At 36.3% G+C, this 20606-nt stretch overlaps 2 protein-coding genes across 2 annotated transcripts; both read right to left on the bottom strand.

The window, feature by feature from the left end:
- Window positions 1–781: 781 nt before the first annotated feature.
- Window positions 782–8293, bottom strand: LOC131988500 (excitatory amino acid transporter 3-like). Its single transcript, XM_059353626.1, has 13 exons — window positions 8037–8293; window positions 6737–6883; window positions 6222–6317; window positions 5538–5649; window positions 5390–5432; window positions 4712–4774; window positions 4431–4612; window positions 3693–3800; window positions 2427–2549; window positions 2058–2252; window positions 1397–1531; window positions 1165–1281; window positions 782–914 (listed from the first exon to the last, which is right to left on the bottom strand). Exons 1-13 carry the CDS (start codon window positions 8104–8106, stop codon window positions 890–892), a joined length of 1416 nt encoding a protein of 471 aa, XP_059209609.1. The 5' UTR covers window positions 8107–8293; the 3' UTR covers window positions 782–889.
- A 1196-nt stretch (window positions 8294–9489) lies between these two features.
- Window positions 9490–19054, bottom strand: hspa4l (heat shock protein 4 like). The gene is made up of 19 exons (XM_059353985.1): window positions 18646–19054; window positions 17520–17577; window positions 17267–17407; window positions 16902–17024; window positions 16715–16814; window positions 16407–16540; window positions 16077–16321; window positions 15912–15988; window positions 15663–15814; window positions 15447–15553; window positions 15139–15272; window positions 14686–14882; window positions 14417–14491; window positions 13329–13472; window positions 12012–12137; window positions 11818–11925; window positions 11273–11392; window positions 10147–10308; window positions 9490–10061 (listed from the first exon to the last, which is right to left on the bottom strand). The coding sequence occupies exons 1-19, from the start codon at window positions 18750–18752 to the stop codon at window positions 9873–9875; spliced, it is 2499 nt and encodes an 832-aa protein (XP_059209968.1). The 5' UTR covers window positions 18753–19054; the 3' UTR covers window positions 9490–9872.
- Between the last annotated feature and the right edge of the window lie 1552 nt (window positions 19055–20606).

Raw genomic sequence — 20606 nt, 5'->3', positions numbered from 1 at the left:
TATCCGCCCGTTACTCTAGTGCCTACGTCACGTGCTACGTCTCTTGACAACAGTGTTAACCACGCCCCCTTTACGGGGCCAACACGTGACCCCATTGGACCATAAAACTATAAATATTAGTGCCATCTTAGTTTGTAAGCGTGTACATTTCGGTTTATATCTGCAAAACTCTTAACATAAAGGTTGTGCAATACTACCACAACCAATGTGTAAATAGGAAGTAAATCATATATTGTGAAATATGCAATAAAATGAGTTATACAGTAAAAATGTTTAATATAATAACAAAATACCACATTTTTTAAACTCAATTCATTCTAATGAAGTGTTATTTCAGTAAGGGCACCAACTTATCATTTTTCCTATAGTCTGACAATCTGATTTTATTATGTTTTTTATTTTATTTATCCATTAATTAAAATACTTGCTAGATTAAGTGTTCGAAAATAATAATAAAAAAATATGAATCCCATTTTTTTTTAGATTTGTCCCAAACCATAAGCCTTAACCTTAATTTATAATGATAAAAAAACACAAATGTTTGGCATTTATGCTTAGGAACAATACAGTGTAGTGAATAAACTGCCTGTGCATTTATGTTATTTTACCTTTAGCTTAACATGTGTGTGTATGTTTGTGTTGCCCTGGGCTTACTTATTATTAAGTTGCCTCATGTGTCCACAGCAATGTTCATAAACGACTATTTGCTTCTCTTCCACATACTCAATCAAATGATCTCAATCGAGATGTTGCCTACCCTCTAGGGAATTAAATACATGACTGTAGCTTCATATTATTTATTTATTGTCACACAAAAAAGTAAAATAACTTGGAGTGATTATAGTGGTGGCCGGCTTTAAGCGGACTGAAAGGAAGTGCTGGAATGGTCCTATGGTTCCTGGATGGTACCCGTCCTAGTAAGACAAACATAAGAGAGCCATTAGTGGTTTGATTTTAAAAAATGCATACACTCCAGAGTATATGGTGGACAGTCTCCATCTCCTGCCACAACATCTATGTCTGATGTGCAAAGAGTCTAGTATACTTTTTCCCTAAGATGTCTTGAAACCTCTCTCTAGATCAGACTTGAAATCCCCACACTCTCTACCAATGTACCGGTGAAAAATTATACTGCAAAAACACAGAGACCATCTAGAATATCACCTTGCCATGTCCTGATTTTCTCCTTCCATTTCTTCCAGTTTATATCCGGACAGATGGTGGACAAGTGCCACGCCGATGCAGTCTCCCAAAACATCGACACCGGTGTTGCAGTGGTCTCTGAAAGACATAAATTGCAATCAAAACAAACCTACCGAACACTGTGAATGAAAATTGTTCTTGATCAAGGTTTATTTTGGTATATTTCTGAGTTTAAACTACGGGTTAAACTTACAGCAGCCATTCTACAAGCACCAAGATGCACGCTTCTTTCGCAGGTAAACTGGCTGCAGACAAGATAAAGAATGTGGTCACTGCTCCTGTCGACGGCAGCCCTGCTGTTCCTGTGGTGGAGAGGGCTGATGTCGCTCTGCAAAGCAAACACACACACACATTACACTACAAAAAATAAGTTCAAACTACAACTACTACTACTACTACTACTACTACTACTTTCAAATCTTGAAAGTACCATCTTATCATATCAGACTTTTAAACTCTTAATCACCAACCCAACCCTAAGCCCGGACTTTACATCCCCCACCTCCAACTTTTTGCACTACACTGCACTGTGAACTCGTTTTCAATATTTTTTATGTCTATTGTCTTTGTACAAAAACACTTTCTGCTGCTACATTTCTGTGCAATATCAATATTCTATTTTCACAGTTTTATATATCTATACTTTATTTATCTGATATTCCAGAGTACAATCACTGTGAGCCAGTGCAACAGAATTTCGTTCAATGTGCATATTTTTATGCATAACTGAATGACAATAAAATCTGTCTAAGTCTAATGAGATCTTAACCAACATTAGACATTATAGACAATTCCATTATCATGTGTTTCTGATTTTCTGCAGAACAGAGGGAGTGACAATAACTGGTACTAACCCAATGGTGAGTGTCTGGCTCAGGTCCAGAGTGATGTCGTTGAGTTGAGCAATGAAAACTGCTGCCATCACCGCGTATAGGGCAGTTCCGTCCATGTTGACGTTGGCCCCGATAGGCAGCATGAAGCGGGTGATTCTGCGGTCGATCCTGTTTCTCTCCTCACAGCATTGTAGGATGAGCGGCAGTGTGGCAGAGCTGAAAGACACAATGCATACTTTCTTAGTGCGCTGATCATATAAAAGAAATCATGAAAAATTTTAATTGCTCTTTATGATTTGGCAGCTTTGATGTGAAATATAAAACTGGTTATGAACAAAGAGAGCTAACATCAGACAACTGAGAAGCAAAAACCCTTGAACATTTGCTTACCTGGACGAGAGGCGTACTGCGCTCATTAAGGCAGGAGATACCCCCTTAATGACGGGCCAGGGGCTTCGTCTCACCAACAGGAGATAGATCGTTGGTAGAACTATTGCTCCATGGATTATGAGCCTGAAACACACAATTTAATACACAATAAACACTGAAACTGATCACATAACATTAGTCAGAGACTTGAAGGCCCAATTGGTATTTTGAAGTCTGTCCTACGGGTGAAGTTTGGATTTTGTGTGTTAGACAGTTGTTCATTGAAAATATATGGCTGCCCCTGCTTTTCCCTTAAAGGGAAACTGATATTATTCAACCTGGATCCTATTTTTTTTTCCAACCTGGATCCTATTATTTCTATCTGTACACTATTTATATGATTTATTTTATATGTGCAATATTCTCTGCAGTGGTCCATATCCAACTGCTGACTCTGTCTTAATTGTATATAATGTTCCTTAATTTATATTAGTTTTAATTGTTAATATATTTTATATTTCTACTTGTTTATATTGTAAATTGTTAATACTTTATTATATTTTTTACTTCCTTTCTTAAATTTCTAGTTTATACTGCTGTTTACTATTTATTGTTTTTTGCTATCCACTTTGCTGCTGTAAGTCTTGAATTTCCCCGTTGTGGGACTAATAAAGGAAATCTTAATCTTAATTTCCCCATGTTTTTGTGTCTACATGACCAGCTGGGGAGACTGGTGGTGTTCCTGTGGATGCTGTGACCCTCTGCCTGTTTATAAAGACTGATATTCAGATTTCAGAATCAGAGCCATAAAAGCAAAAAGATCAAGCAAAAGGTTAAAAAAAAATCTATATTCTCAGTCGGGGTATAATAGCAATCTGAGCCTGTCAGTGAACGTAAACAATTGCCCTTGCAGCTTGTTTCATGGCTTCCAGTTAAAGTGCTCTCGCTCAATACTGGAACAGTTGCAAAAATTGTTGTCCACTTTAGTCATTTGGATACAAAAACATGGGAAAATAAGATCCAGGTTGAAACATGCCAAAGTTTTAACAGTGGCAGAAATCCTTTAAAACTTACAACAACTAAAAGACCTGCCAAACATTTTGTAAAACAAAAAACACAGTGATTTAAGTCTTTACACAGCATAGTTGGCAGATGATGCCATTACTTAACAAGTTGATACACTGGCCATAAGAGTCAATACAGCAGCATGAGGGCCGTAAGTGCTGCTACATGGAGAGACAACTTTGTGTGTTGGTGCCAGTTCTCAGTGAGGAAAGGAGAACGTACCCAATAACAACCAAAGCCATGAACTTCACCAGACTGTAGGCAGTGTTCCAGTCGTGAGCCCCAACAACATGGTTTGTTATCAAGAACAGCAATCCAAATGGCACGTACCTGGAAAAAAAAATACAATAAATGAGGGGAACGGTTCTATAACTTTTAAAACATTTGGAACAGTTATCTGATTACTAGAACAACATACAGTCATGGAACAAAATTATTAGACCACCCTTGTTTTCTTTAATTTTTTGTTCATTTTAATCCCTGGTACAACTAAAGGTACATTTGTTTGGACAAATATAATGGTTTTCTTGATAATGATTTTGGTTATTATTAAGAAAACCATGGAAAACTATCTAGATATCAGCTCTTAGATTAAACTCTTATCAGCTATTTTTGTTGTTATTATTATATTTCTTTCCAAACAAATGTACATTTAGTTGTACCAGGCATTAAAATGAACAAGAATTTGAAGAAAATAATGGTTTAATTTTTTTTTTCATGACTGTAACTCCAAGAGAAACCTGTTTTGTAACTCCCATTTGGGAAGGAGAGATCAAACATGATTATGAATTAATATTGCCTATACTGCAATATTTTCTTAGTAAAACAACCTTACTGTTTTAATAGCCAATACTCCAAGTAGGAAAGTTAAATAAGTGCATAAACACACTTCACTGCAGGATCTTAAAACAAATTACATCTTATTCTGCATTATATATACATAATGCTGTTTTCCTTTACCACAGAATCAAGTTGACCACGTATTTTGTGATCTCGTTAAGGGTGGTAAAGACGTCCAGGAGAATTTCCCCACTTTCTCCCATCGTCTTGAGGGCCAGTCCAGTAACAACGGAGCATATAATGAGACCCAGCGTGTTGGTCCCATCAACATATTCACCCACCAGGTGCAGCTCAGTTTCATTCTGAAACAAGATGTGCAGCTCAATAATAACAGTGGTCCAAGAGCAACTTCAGTTTTCACTGCATTTTAAAAAAGATAGTCATAACGAGAAAATATTTACCGATTCATGGCTAGAATTTGACTCGACTGCGTGACTTTCAAACTCCTGCTTCTCAGTCTTGTACTGAGAAAAGAAAACACAATGTCCTTGCATAAATATTACACTGTCTCCTTCATGAAAAGTCGGAAAATATGTTACGTATAACCAGTGGTGGAAAAAGTATTCAGATCCCTCAGTTAAGTAAAAGTACTAATACCACACTGTGAAATTACTCCACTACAAGTAAAAGTCCTGCATTCAAAACGTACAGAAGTAAAAGTACAAATGTATCAGCGTCAAAATGTATTTAAAGTATCATATGTAAAAGTACTTATTGTACAGAATGGCCCCGCTCAGACTGGTTTATGTATTCTAAATATTACATTATTTGTTTGATGCATTTATGCAAGCAGCATTTTATTTTTTGTAAAGACAGGGCTCATTTTAACTACTTGATATACTGTTATGAGGTTTAATTTGAATAAAAAATGTCCCATCAGTTTAAATGTATCATGTTTTTAATGTTAACTAAATGTAGTGGAGTAAAAAGTACAATATTTGCATAAAAATGTAGTGGAGTAGAAGTACAAAGTTACAAATGTGGAAGTACTCAAGTAAAGTATAAGTACCTCAAAATGTTACTTTAAATGTACTAAGTTACTTTCCACCACTGTATATAACATATCTGAATGAACACACCTGTTGGTAGCTAGCCTGAACCAGATTCGGTGGCATGATGTTTCTATAATGATAAAGAATTGTCAAACACTTTGGGAGTTAGTTATGAGTAAAAATATTAGTTGACAAATTAATTCTGATTCCAAATATAACACGACTATCTACTCACCTTAGAAGGTCCAATATGTCATAAATAGTGCAGAACTGTTTCTCATCTTCTGCCTCGTCGTGGTCAGCAGTATGAGACACCCCAGGCTTCAACAGCAGAACCAATACTAATCCTGAAAAACATATACAAGATTGGATATGAGCGACAGAAATGGCAGGCATGCTATAGTAGACTGAGAATTAAAATTGAAAACAATAGGTTAGTGCAAGGTTCTTTGCATGATATAAAACTCTAAACTGAGTCTTTTTTGACCAGAGAAAAAAAAATGACTGCTTGAATAATTATCTATCTCATATCTCATTTATTCAGAAATCAAGAGCAGAGAATTTTGAATATTCTGCTGTTTTTTTAATGGCTTAAATAATAATATAGTTAGTTGCCTTACACTTTTACAAGCTTCTGACCAGGGGACTTCTAAATACACAACTAACTGTCATCAAGTTTTCTCAAGTCTTTAAGTTTCATAGTCGCTCCATTGTTTTTTTAAAACAAAGAGTATTATTTTCATGCTAATTGACACACATAAAATATGAAAAGTTTGAAGCTTAAGTCTACACGCTTAATAAAAATTGACAGGGACTTCAAGCAAGAACACATTGCTTAATATCACAGTGGTTCAATAATTATGTGACTGTATGTGGAAACAGACAAAAGGGAAAGCAACCAAAATAATATTTCTCTTACCTAAACTCACAGACATCAGAGTCGTGAAGATAAAGTACACTGCTGCACCCTTGGCTATTTTTGGTGAGGTCTCAATGCTCGGTCCAGTAGACAGTCCTGTAAAACATATTTTTACATAAAACATATTATACAAACCCAAAGTTAGAGGACCAGCACGAGAGCAAACAGTGTATGCATGACTTGACTCCAATTTAGTGGATCACAGTCACATAGTTACATGTCAAGAATAGCAGGTGAGCTTTGGTGTGATGTATAAAACTTCCATGAGGAGTAATTTAATATGTAAGTACAACATTTTGAGACACTGGAGACATATAAATAATGCAGATTTTCACTATGTGTTTGAAATGTATCTGTCGTACATACAGTCATGGAAAAAATTATTAGACCACTTTGTTTGGTCAAATATAATGATAACAACAAAAATGTCTTATATCTGCCAAACCACCTATATGGACCTTTTATAACACGGATAACCTGCTGTTAACAGAGTGAGATTTACACCTTTAGCTCACCCCTAACCAGACTTGTCACAATGATAGGAATGGTAAGTAGCTGGAACATCTGCATGAGGATTTCTCCTGGGAAGGCCATGACGTAAGTGAGGTTGTCAACATGTGAAAGAGGGACATAGGTCTTGACAATCAAGCCAAAAGCAATCCCTGTGGTGAAAAAAAACAAAGAGAGATTATGATCAGAACAAAAAAATACACAAGAAAAATTAAACATACAGCACAGGGAAGCTTAGACATTTGAGGATTAAGTAGCAGTGAACAACAGAGTATAGGGGCCTTTAAAAATACTGATGATGAGGAATTGGGCTTTAAATAATATCAAATATAGGCTAATGGCCCTGAAAAACTAATCAAACAGAAGTAACATAATAAATCACAATTCATCACTTTCTTGATAATAACCAAAATCATTATCAATATGTATGTCTTTATTTTGTATATATATTATGTAATTAATGTCTTTATATTAATATTTTTCATAAATACGTTTTTTTTTAATCAGAGTTATATCTGATTCTGTGCGTGCTGTTATTGTTTACCTGATTTTGTGTATCCTTTGGCAATAAACAAAACAAACCAGGGATAGTGGGTCCTAATGTAATGATTCAGACTGTCCACTAGATGGCGCTGTTTAACCCGGACAGGTCAGAACATACGTTACGAGCGTATTTGTTAAGTTATGTATGCTAGTAACAGTTTTGTGTTGGTAAAGTTTTTTTTCTTATTGCCTGATCCTGAACCCAAATCAAAGGGTTAACATTAATCTAACACTAACCCAAATCCTACGGGGAAAAAAACAGATTCAAATGGGAGAAAGTGAAGGAGTCAGACTGCGGCCGCCATGTTTTTCACCTAGCAACAAGCAAACACTTTGTTGCCTAAGCAACATAAAGTGGCGTCTTGATTTATTGTACAGTATGTTTTGTTTAAATAGCTAACGGTTAAGATAGTTTACGGTAATTGGTGTTTTGTGTGTTTTTACAGCTATGCTCCATAAAAAAAAAAAAATCTTTCTTAATTTTTAAATCAGTTTATGAGCAGTACAAATAATTAGTAAAAGCTCAACAGAATAGCCTCGGGAAATATATATAGAAAACACAGAAAAGTAAATAAACGTTACATAGATATATAAAACAAAAACGGTTTTTAAAAAAAAAGATATGAAGGGGTAAACATAAGAAAAACTAGCCTTAGTTAGCATAGCCTTACACTTTAGCATTTTTTCTGAAGTTATTGTGTAAATATACAGCTCCATCTAAAGTTTTTGGAGACATTAAAGTAACGTTACGTTTCTACTTACCCAGGCCAACAGCTGCCAGGCTGAAAACCAGAAGTCTATTCTGGACAACGTAGTTCAAGTATTCCTTCATTTTTAGACACTTTAACTAACTAAATATAACATTAGCTAGCGTTAACTATCAAAACATTTGATTAAGTTTAACCATGATGATCTTTATGAGTGGGCTATGTTGTTACCATAACTCACCAAGATACACCTTCTGATGTTTCTGTTCAAAACCAAACACTGATAAGAATCACGTCACCTAGTAATTAATTAGTACTAATTAGTAGTAATTAGTAGTATTCGTCTATATTTTTTCCTCAAAGGCAGTTTAACTTACTAGTTACCTATGGTGGGATGTAACTGAGTACATTTACATTACTACTACTAAAGTACAATTTTGAGGTACTTGTACTGTACTTTAGTATTTTAATTTAATGTAATTTTATACTTCTACTCCACTACATTTTGAGGTAAATATTGTACTTTTTACTCCACTACATTAAGCTGACAGCTTTAGTTACTTTTCAGGTAGAAATTTAGCATAAAAAACATGATTAATTCAAAATGATTACGCATTTTTATAAATTAAACCTCATAACAGTATATATAGTTAAAAGGGGCCCTTCCTTTACACAATTAAAACGCTGCTTACATAAATACATCACGACAAATAATCTAATAATATTTTCAGAATAAATATATTGAGAATATATATCTGAGTGGGTCCATTTTGCATAATACTTTTACTTTTGATAATTTTAGTTCATTTTGATGTTGATACTTTTGTACTTTTATTTAAGTAAGCTTTAAAATTCAGAACTTTTACTTGTAGTGGAGTCATTTCAGTGTGTTATTTGTACTTTTACTTAAGTAAGGAATCTGAATACTTTTTCCACCACTGCTCCATCTACAGTGAAACCCATATGTCTAAAAATTTGGTGAATTTTAATTGGAATTGTGCTGACTAACTGTCAGCTCAAATGTTTTATGGGGTGGGAACAATCTCCTGTCAGTAATCCACTAGCTTTTAACATATGATAATCACACAGGCTATATAATATGATGCACTGCTGCTAATTAACCAACCCAACAAAAAGATATACACTGAGTTCATACTGAGAACATGGACCTCAAATTAAAGACTATAGAACTTTTGTCTTACAGGCAAATGTATTTATTTTGCCATTCTTATATCTCATGACTTAAGTGTGGAAAATGCAAGGAGAAAAAAGGGAATATAGGCAACCACTCACTTACTAAAGATATTAGGTGTATCAAGCATTGCCATTGTATTAGGAATATGTTCTTTATGTACATTTATTATGCTGGCTGCTTTTATTTACTAAAATAGTATTTACAGTTTCTAGACATGGACATCATTTCAAACTCATTAAATACAAATATATATATAATTTGTATTATTGCATACAAATTAATAGCTGTGCAATGGTTGTTTGGGCAGCACTAGGTATTCCTTTTATGAGTGAAGGGATTTACTGCTGATACTGGATGCTGTAAAGAGACATTAATGCAAACACAAAGGGTACCTTCCTGTGTAACGAAAACAGTTTTACGTCAGAATCCAAGTTTAATCTATTGCATCATTCTGTCATTTATTAAGTATGTTAAATCTTTGAGAGAGTAAAGCACACCATTTTCACACATGAGGATGAGAACAGAAACCTGAAAAGGTAAAGTCCGATGGGGGGGTGCACAAAAAAACCCCAACTCCACATGAGTGGCTGGTTACAATTGAGAAATGGTCCCAGGTACTGAGGTTTCTACTGTCTAAAATGGTCAGTAGTGGTAAATGCGGTGATGGTTGCAGAGTTTGCTTCTTAGACACTGATCTCAGTCCACCTCCATCTCTTTCGTTCCAGGCTTTGTCTCCTGGCTTCCCTTCGCCTCTCCCTTCCCTTCTGCTCCTTGCTTGGCTGTCGGGCCGTTATGAGCTCCGCTGTTTTGGTCGTTCACTTCAGGAGCCTCCTCCACTGTGGGTTTTGGCCTGTTGATCACTGGATTGCATACATTCTCTAGTTCCTGGTGAGTATGAAGCAAAGAATGTGTTGGCAATAGAAACGTACTGCTAATTTTAAAAATAAATCTGAAATAGTCAATCACAAACCTGTATTTTCGAAATGATGTCTGCTACTTTGACGATGGGGTCATGAGTTATACCGAGTTTGTTCTGTGCATTCATCATGCTGTTCATCCAAACCATGCTTTCACTCACACACTTCTCCACAGTGCTCATTTCCTCTGCACTCAAATGCAGGTATCGCTCATCCTAGGGGGTAATGTATGACAGGATAATTATTAAAATTACACCCACTAAAAGAGAAATATAAAAATGTCCTCACAATTTTTAGAAAGTATGTCAGAAAGACAGAAAATAAAAAAAAATTAGACCAGTATGTTAAATATCACACTGAGTAAGAAAGCTCATAAAAAATACTGGAATATATCAAGAAAAAAGACTTTTCATTAATAAATAACTAAACAAATAACAAGAAATTGGTTAAAAGATGATAATCTAATTAACTCCAAATGTTGGTTGTTGTAAAATAAATACACTGTTGCTCATAAAGTTGGAATACAATATTCTTTCAATTAATTGATCGTCACAATGTGATTTATTCTTGACAGATAAAGTGTATATCTTCTCAAAGCTTTATTAATGAATCTCTTCCAAACATATCACAATAAAATGAAACCACAATTAACAGAGAATTGTGTCTGAAAACAAAATTATTCCAGCTTTATGGGCAACTGTGTATATGGAATTGAAAAAATAACCATGAGAATTAGAAATCAAAATAGATGCAATCACTATGAAAATAATGTGGTATTAACTGTCATGTGTTTCTGCTAGTATGTGTATAGTTAATGTGTGTGAATATATGTGAAAAGATTTTATCGTGCATACTTGATTTGTGTGTAAGTGAATATAAGATTTTGTGTTTGTCTTGTTGTATATACAATCGTATATTAATTTTCTTTATTATAAAAATATTGATATTTATCATCTCACTTAAATCTATAATTAATCAGTTAACTATATTGATATTTATGTTGTTAAATTTGAATTACTTTTCCCCTTTTTTCCCCATTTCTGGTGATTATGTTTTTATTGTATTTCATTTTGTATGCACTGTAACTCCAGCATTACTATCTTACATAACATGCAAATGAAAAAAAAAGGTTTATTGAAATAACACATTATTATTATTAAATATATCCAAAGAATTTACCTTCTGTTTATAGGAATCCACAAACTTCATGTAGAGTTGTAGTTTCTTTCCCAGCTCTTCAAAAGCCCTCGGTCGGTCCTCGTGCTCTCTGTGCCGATCCTGAATGGGTTGACCCAACCTCTGGAGAACAAGAAAACCAATGTTAATGTTAAGCAGTTATTCTGTGTCTTAAAAACCTTTAAAAAGCCTCTTTGGGCTCAGTACGCTAATAAGGATTCTCACAGTAGTTCAATAAGAGTAAGATTAATATTAAGATTTCCTTTATTAGTCCCACAATGGGAAAGTTTCCAGAGTTACAGCAGCAAAGTGGATAGCAAATAACAAAAAAATAGTATAAATAAACAGCAGTAAAAACTAGAAATAGAATGATATAAGCAAATAAACAAGCAAAAAAATATTTTTTTAAAGTATTAGCAATTTACAATATAAACAAGTAGAAATATAAAAAAGTATTAACAATTCAAACAAAGATAAAATAAAAACTTTAGGAACATTATACACAAAATCCCATCTGAAATTAAACATAGAAATTTCTTTAAACAAACCTTGAGTGCATCCAACTTCTCCTCATAGATGTGTTTGGGTTGGTCCTCTCCGTCCTCATACAGCCAGTTCTCTGTGTCCTCCAGCATCAGTGTCAGCCGGTTACTGTCCTGTTATTAATGGCCAAACATAAAACAGATATTTAGTAAAGACAGCAGTAGCCAATGAGTTTGGTACGTAACAACGCAGTACTCACCTCCTCTGTGATATATTTTTCATAGATACCACAAAGTTTGTCCCGCAGATCGTACACATACTCCTCAACAGCATTCTTAGCGTCATTCAGCTCTTTCACCAGTTTGTCCTGGATAATCATCTGATGCTGTGAGGAAAAAAAACATGTCATAGAATGAAACAATGACTGCCATCCTTGATAAGTCAGCACCAGAAATACTAGTCATTTAACCCTCCTCTTATGTTACGGGTCAAATTTCAAAGTTAAAAAATCAAAAAAAATACTTTAAAGTATTTTTTCATAAAAAGAAAAAAAAAAAGAAAAATCAATGTCATGTAAAACCATTGTATTTTGTATGTAGGTCTTTTAAATGCACATTAAAAAATAAAGTTTTAACGTGCATTTTTTATGAAAAAAGAGTGAATTATCCTCATTGAACCATGATCTGTAATATGTAAAGAACACAGTTGCACTATATATTGATTGAAATGGTTAGTAATGGAGTTAATAATGAAATATAATACATTTTTATTGGAATGTTTTTAGAGTCTGACACTTTTGGATAATTAAACATGCCCTGGGTTATTGCGGTTCCTGAAAAAACTAACATAACAGGAGGGTTAAACTTATTGTTAAAATTATTATTTTCATGATGAATATTCTTGTCTTACTAATCCAATGTTACTTTATTAAAAACAATCCTAAAGAAATGTGTTGCTGTTATACAATGCCACACATTTAAGCAGCATTAAAAACAAAAGAATTGGTAATTAAAAAATGTGTTTAAAGAGTTAAAAGGCTCCTATAATACACGGTCGCCATAAAGTTGGAATAATTTTGTTTTCAGACACAATCCTCTGTTAATTGTGGTTTTCATTTTCATTGTGACATGTTTGGAAGGTATTAATTAAAATGTATAAAGTTTTGAGAAGTTATACACTATCTGCCAAGAATAATTCACATTGTCACAATCATTTCATGGAAAGAGGTTAAAAAATATTTTTTTCCAACTTTATGAGCAACCATGTACAAGTAGTATTATTCAGACCATTAAATCTGCTCAATCTTTTCCTGTTTTCTGAGCGTTTATTCACTTTTTATGAGTCAGCTAGTCCAAGTTTAAAGTTACATTTAAATGTCAGGGATATGAGTCATTGGGAACATCCCTAATAATGACAATAACAAGTATCTGTCGCCATGGGAATCAATCCCAGACTACAACAGGATGAGTACAGCACATATCAGGTTTTATTTCCACTCCATCCATCAGTGCTCGGCTAATCAGCACTTCAATCAGACCATGACTCGGCGTTTCTAAAGGCCAGCAGGAGCACTAACCTCATACTCCACAAAGTCGTTAAGGACATCACTGTCGAGCTGTCGAATGTTGTTGGCCACGATGGGAAGATCAATACTCTTCACCTTGACTTTGGGTTTGCTTCCCCCGGCTGCTGGGTCCTGCTTTTCCCCAGACACCCCCTCCTGGATTTGGAGAGCAGAAAGCACAATTTAGTCTTTCAGCTGTAGCCTTTACATAACTTCTTTTGTAATTCTACAGTTTTTATAGATGGGACACTTAACCACTTCTCCTGTAGAGATGCATCAATATTCACTATTATGGTAAATTTAGTACTTTGGATTTTGCATTTTTGTGACAATTTTTCTATGTTTCTATGTAGTATATTACTTAAGATAAGATATGACTTTATTTATCCCATAGTGGGGAAATTTAGTCATCACAGCAGCTCAAGATACAGACACATAGATATAGAAGACAGAGTAAAGAATATAAAAATAATACATATATACATACATTCTATACACATTATATACATACATTTATACTATTTGGCATTAATTAATAATATATATTTTTTGTGTTTGTTTGTTTTCCTGAAAGTACTATTGCACATTGGGGGAAAATATATTTTATCATGTTAAATAGGTTAAAAAAGTTGTTGCATGTAGTAGTATGAACATTAACTTAATACAACTGTTAAATCTGGTGTAAACAGGGGTAAGATATTTAGGTTCTTATCTCAATATAAGCATGTATGAAAGGCAAAAAGTGTTTTGGGCCAGAAAGATTAGTGTCTAACTAATATCAGTAACTGTCTGAGGTGAAAAATTAATTTAAAAAAGTAATAAATTAGATGTTAAAAGGGTACTATTTGGAAAAAAAATTGACTTAAAATGTTAATAATGTTTGATTAAAAATATAGTACTCTTTATGTCAGCTTTACTTTGAATGTAGAGTATAATGGGTCACAGGACCAGAGTTAAGAGCATAACTTTGGCATTATTATTATTATTATTATTATTATTATTATTATTATTATTATTAATAATAAATAAATCAGCACGAATGGGCCAGTATAGCTACAACAGTAAATATCCGCACACCCCTAAGTTAAAGTCCAGCTGACCTTACTGCTGGAATTGTTGTCCTCGTTCTGCTGGTCCCCCTGGCTTTGGCCTTCCTGGTCCACCTGCATTTTGGTCTGAGGCACAAAACACATTCAGCTTTTTTATCCGAGTCAGATTAGATATAAATAACAACACATTTCACATTTAAATTATAATATAATTTAAAAACAATATTAACTGAGACACAGGCATATCTTCTAAACCATTATTATTAAAGACACAGGCCTGCTTTGATTGCACAATAGAAACTGTGGCAAAGTCATCTTACCTGGTCCTCTGCCCTGCCTTCATTCTGCACCATTGGCTCTGAGTCAATTTGCATGTCCTCTCCCTCTCCTTTCTGCTTCTCAATCAGAGAGGCGCTGGACACGCTGAAAATGCCATGGACGTTAACGCGCACTTTGACCTTCACTTTGGAGCTGTCTCCATCTGGCTGGGGAGCCACGTTCTGTACAGAAAAACATCCTGGTGACAGATGGAAACAAAATGAGCGGTTTGTTAAAGAGCTTCAATTTAACGATCTCAACATTATCCCTTAGGAGACAGGTGGAAGTTACAAACTGATATCCCACCTGAGAGTCCCACCCCCGTCATTAGGATCCATCTGTGTGCTTTACTCCTTAGGGACTCAGCCACAAATGAGCCACCCAAAAAAAACTACTTAGGGCACTGGGTTACCAGCAGGTGTGTCTGGCTTTGAGGGCAGAATGAGCAGAGTTACCTATTCTGTGGTCTGGGTAGGGGAGCTCTTGAGGGCAGCTGTAGAAGGCTTCAAGGTCAAAGGGTTCCTTCTTGTGAAAGGTAATCACTTTGGAAAACGGAGCAGCGTGATTCTTACTGAACACCTCACACTCTCTGTGAAAAACAAAATGCAGTGAGAGAAAAAGCTAAGTCAGGATGTTAAAATGCTGTCAGCAAATACTGCATCTTCAAGCTTGATTTACCACATAGAGAAATGAATACAGAGAAATATAATGGCTTGTTTAACTGCCATATAAGGCTAATTAAGTTAAGGTAAAGTGTCCTTACCCCAGTCCGTCATCTGTTGGTGATTTCCAGCGCAGAGTTATAGGAAAGGGAACCACGTCAGTGATGGAGAATTCACGCACCTTAAATGCTGGAGACAAAATTGCACACTACACCAAAACAAAGAAACACACATTTACTGCATTATATTTTACAGTATTCGTACAGTGTATCCAAACATGAAAACATTATCCCTTAGTGACAGGAGGAGAGTCACACCTGAAGTGCACAGCCTCGGGCAACAGCTTCGTCTGCGTTGAGCGTGGTGCTGATGTCTTTGCCGAAAAACTTAGAGATTCTCTCTTTGACAGCTGGGATTCTCGTGGCTCCTCCAACTATCTCCACTGCATAGATATCATCCCGGCTCAGCTCTGCCCACACAACACACACAGGACTGAGTGGTTTCTTACTATATACAAGATTCAAGCAATATACCATCATCAATTCAACCTAATTTGAAGCACATACTTGATTGCTCAAGGACGGCTTTCAGCGGCATCTCTACTCTCATCAGATGTGGAGCACACATGTCTTCAAACTGAACCCTATCGGTTACAAACGAAGAAAAAAAAACAATTATATTGCTGTGGATTTCCAACACAGAGACACACGAGTAAGGAGGAGAATGTGTACCTGTTCATCCTGCCCGACACATCAATGTCATTCATGAAGCACTCTATGTTCAGAGGCAGATCGGAGGAGTTGGCACTCATCAGCTTCTTCAGTTTCTCACACTCCTGGTGCAGCCGCAGCAGAGCCCTGGGGTTCTCCCTCACATTAAGCTTGTACTTGCTTTTGAACTCCTCGCAGAAGTAATCAACCAACGCCTCGTCAAAATTACGCCCGCCAAGGTACAGGTCAAATGCAGTGGCGAGGACCTGACAGAGCAGAAGTGACAATGATTCAGGATTTACAGCTGCAGGTGTAAGTGTGGATGGAGATGGGAAAAGGTGAAAGGCTAACCTTGAGTTTGCCTTTGTTGAAGGCCGTGATGGAGACCTGGAATGATGAATGTCCCATGTCGACAAATACCACATTTCTTGGCCTCTCTTCTGGAGTAGGAAGGTCCTGTTTGTAGATCCCATAGGCCAAAGCCACTGTGAATACAAATGCAAATCAAACACAGATATTAAGCTAGTCAAGACAGTCTACTGTTGATGGAGTTATAAATATTTTTTTCTACTAAAAGCGTGTAAGAGTCCAGTGTATACCTCAGTTTGTCCTATGCAGCCATTCTAGGAATTTCATTGAATTTCACCAAGGACACTGACCTGCAGTGGTATCATTAATTAGCCGTAAACAGTTCAGCCCTGCGATTTGAGATGCATCAAACACCGATCGCCTTTCAGCATCTGTGAAGAAACTTGGAACCTGTAAAATAAAGCACAAATCAATTTGTATCATTGAACCACTTTGTGAATTATGTTGATGGTCTACTGAAATGTTTTCATCACTCACAGAGATGACGCAGTCCACCACCGGCTTCTTCAGGGCGCTCTCTGACGTCTCCTTCAGCTTGGTGAGTAGCATCCCTGTGATCTGCTCGACTGTGAACACTTTGTCCTCATCCATGTAACGCACCTGTAAATATGATACATTTAGGTACGACTGAGACTAACTGAAAGCTAGATATATTAAGAGCACACAGGTTGTTTTGAGATGAACTAGAGAAGAAAAATCTGTGTATCCAAATCAGCATCATGGTTGAATTAAAAGAAAAAAACTGTGCAATGGCAGCACAAAATGGGATGGGTCAGAGAGAAAGGGGGAAAAAACAGGAAGCAGCAAAGAAAATCAGGCTGGAGGTTTGTACAGTGCTTCACCTTAATTCCAGTGTTTCCATTGGCCAGTTTATGTAAGCTGTAAGGCAGTTTAGGTTTTTCCGCTTGAACAATGGGGTCATCAAATGCTCTGCCGTGGAACTTTTTGAAGCCATGGACTGTGTTTTTGAAGTTTGTTGTGATCTAAAATGAGAAGATACTCAGCACATGCAGTAGCTTTATTGTAAATGTGAAAAAAGACAGCAATTTGTGTCATAATTTCAGTGTGAAATGTTACTGTCATGGATGATCTTACTTGACTTTTGGCTGCATTTCCAATTGTGCGGTTTTTGGAGGCCAAAGATACACAAGCCCTTGATGGAAGACAAAAAGATCAGCAAATCAGGTAGACTACAACAACATAAATAATCCTGTTCCCGATGTGGCAGACCAGGCAGAGCTGTATTTGACTGTTGCAGACAGAATCGGAGTGCTGAGAGGTAGATTTCGATTCAGGAAATTTCACAAGGGAGTCTGAGGAGGAACCACAAACTGGGGCAGTGAGACAAAACAGTTCACCTTCAAAAGTGAGCTCATCCTGTCTAAAATAACATCACCTCCAAAATGTAGCTCTTCTTTTTTGCAGACAAAATGCAAACCTTTGTGTTTACTGACAAAGATGAATGTTTCAACTCATAAAAGGTTTAGGGATTTCATACTGACTGGCAGTGACAAGTCACTCCCCAGTTTCACCTTGCCACAAAAATATCCCCATTCACTTAAAGGTGCAATGCTCATTCTCCTCCCCAGCTGCACATTCCTGTTTGCTGGATGCTGCAGCAAAATTACTCCAGTTAGCCTGTTATGTGTGTCCCCAGAGTCAGAAACCACATGGGTTAGTTAATTCATTATATCCTCTATGAATAAAACAGTATCAATATTATGATATATGCTTAATAGACTGGCTGGTCCTTGTAGACATTGAGGATGGAGGATTTTTGGCAGGCCAGAATAGACGCACCATTGCAATAATTTTCTCTACCTTTTTCACGTTTTTCACTACCAAGTGCACTGACACATTAACATGGCACATAACCTAAATTACACTCTGTCTTTAAGTTACACGCCTCAGTCAACTTTGGGGTGCACTGCGCAGGACTGAGGTGGTGATCGGGAGACAGTTTATAAGAAGAAAGGGTCGTTTCAGAAAGCGATGGACACACGCGACATTTTGACCTACGTTAACCTGCTGTGACGGTGAATAAACCAATAGCTAGAGGCCTCATCACATCACAGCCACCACCACTACTATCCCCGCTGCCTGCCTCTGTACCATCCCTACGCAGCCAGTGCTCAGCCTCCAGTCGCAAACATTGCGTAACAAACTCCCAGCCGGACCACATTTCACAGCGATGATGATAACAGTCAATGTTTGTACTTACGGTGTGCATCTGTCACTGTATTCGTTGGTAATTGTTTCAATGCCACCGCTCCTGGCCACAGCGATGTAACAATTTTGGTAACCCACATCAATTCCTACCACTGACATAATGAGCGCTGTACAATGCCCCTCTTGTAAATTATTATTATCCGCAAAAGACCGCACTTGACACCTATAAGAAAAAAATATACATACAATGGCGGTGTGCTCCAAAATAAAATGTAATTAAGCGTGTCTTCTGCCCTGTAAATCTACGAGGAAAGCTAGCTGAGGGACTACTAACTGAATTACTAGCCGTTATGTAAGTCAAGCTGTTTATAGAAAACTCATTGAGAGTAATCCCAGGGAGCAATGATGTCCAGACCGGATTCTCCCACTCCGAGGCGGCCCTCACGTCACCCAGCGGCTCTGACAGAAGGATTCTCTCTGGCCCGCCCCCGGACGTCTGTGATTGGCTGCGTCACACGCATTTCCCTCATGTGATTGGTGCGAACGCCAATCGATAACAGAAACATCTAGAACCCCGTGGAAAGGGGCCGTGGAATACGTCACAAGCAGTAGGGACCGGCAGGGTCTTTATTGACACGTTTGCCCTAAATTTAAGCTGTCAGGTAGAGTTTATCCGTCCAAATATCACGTGCTGCAGCACTGATGTGTGCTCATGCAGTTGTATCTATTAAATTAGCATTACAGTTGTCTAATTAATATTTGGAGCTTACAAGGGGTGCCAGACAGTTTGAAAGCAAAAACGGTCTGAAAGGCTTGGGACAGGGAAATAAACTCCCATGCAGTGTGGTCTGGTTATATGTTAATATGTAATGAAAAATAGGATGAACTGTCCCTTTAATATAACTATTACAATTTATTAAATATTGTTGAATATGGAAAGAATAATCTACACTGGACTGGTGCATTGCATCACAGAATATGTGTTTCTCTGCATTATTTAAATGCATCAAGATTTCATTTCATTAGCCTATTTTCTTTGTGTGCATTTTATTTTAACATAACCTTTGCCCAGATGCCCAAATTCACAATTAGCAGTGGTGTAAGAAATATTCAGATCCCTGTCATAAGTAAAATAGTAATACTACTGGGTGAAAAGTCAGTGCTCTGCATTCAAGACTTTGCTTCAGTTATCATTTGTTTGTTATATGCATTATTTTTCATGATGGCTCTGAAGCACGAATGCTCTCTCCTTGTGTCTCTTTCTTGCCACCTCCGCTTCTGTCTCAAATTGGAAGGACTAAGACGAGAGGAGAGGAGAGGCATCAAGGACGTTATCACTGAGGAATGAGAAAAGGGGATAATAAAGACAATGGATTCATTTGTCCTTCCTTCTGCTGCATCACTGGCCTTTTGATTTCAAGTTTGATTTTGACTACAGACAAATAGCCCTGCACTAGATCCACTGAAAGGAACTGCTACTAGTACACTTAAATTTACGATAGACTAACTTTTGTTTTAACTAGTAGTAACTTTCAGATATTTCCAAATGGAATTTGACAAGTAATATGGTACTATTAAATATGCTGAATTAAAGGTAGGGCTATAATTTTGCATTAATAAGTCAGAATGTAAATACAGATACAGGTGCATCTCAATACATTCGAATATGATGGAAAAGTCCATTTCAAGTAGTTAAAGTCAAATAGCCCCAACCAAGTATTGAGTCATATAGGCCAACATTTCCGTAGTGAACATACTTTTTTAAATTGGTCTTTTGTAATATTCAAATATTTTTCAGACACTGAATTTTAGGTCTTCATTAAATGTAAGCAACAATCACTATCACTAGAAGAAATTAAATAAATTAAGACATGTAATGTTTCATTCTGTGTGTAATGGACCTATATTGTGTGTTATTTCCACTTTCTGAATTGAATTACTGACATGAATAAACTTTTCTATTTTTGAGATATATTTGAGATGCACTTGTATCTTATATTTTATTTTTGACTA

The sequence above is a fragment of the Centropristis striata genome, chromosome 16 (genome assembly GCF_030273125.1).
Source record: "Centropristis striata isolate RG_2023a ecotype Rhode Island chromosome 16, C.striata_1.0, whole genome shotgun sequence".
Taxonomy (NCBI): Eukaryota; Metazoa; Chordata; class Actinopteri; order Perciformes; family Serranidae; genus Centropristis; species Centropristis striata.
This window is presented reverse-complemented; position numbering and strand designations above follow the sequence as displayed.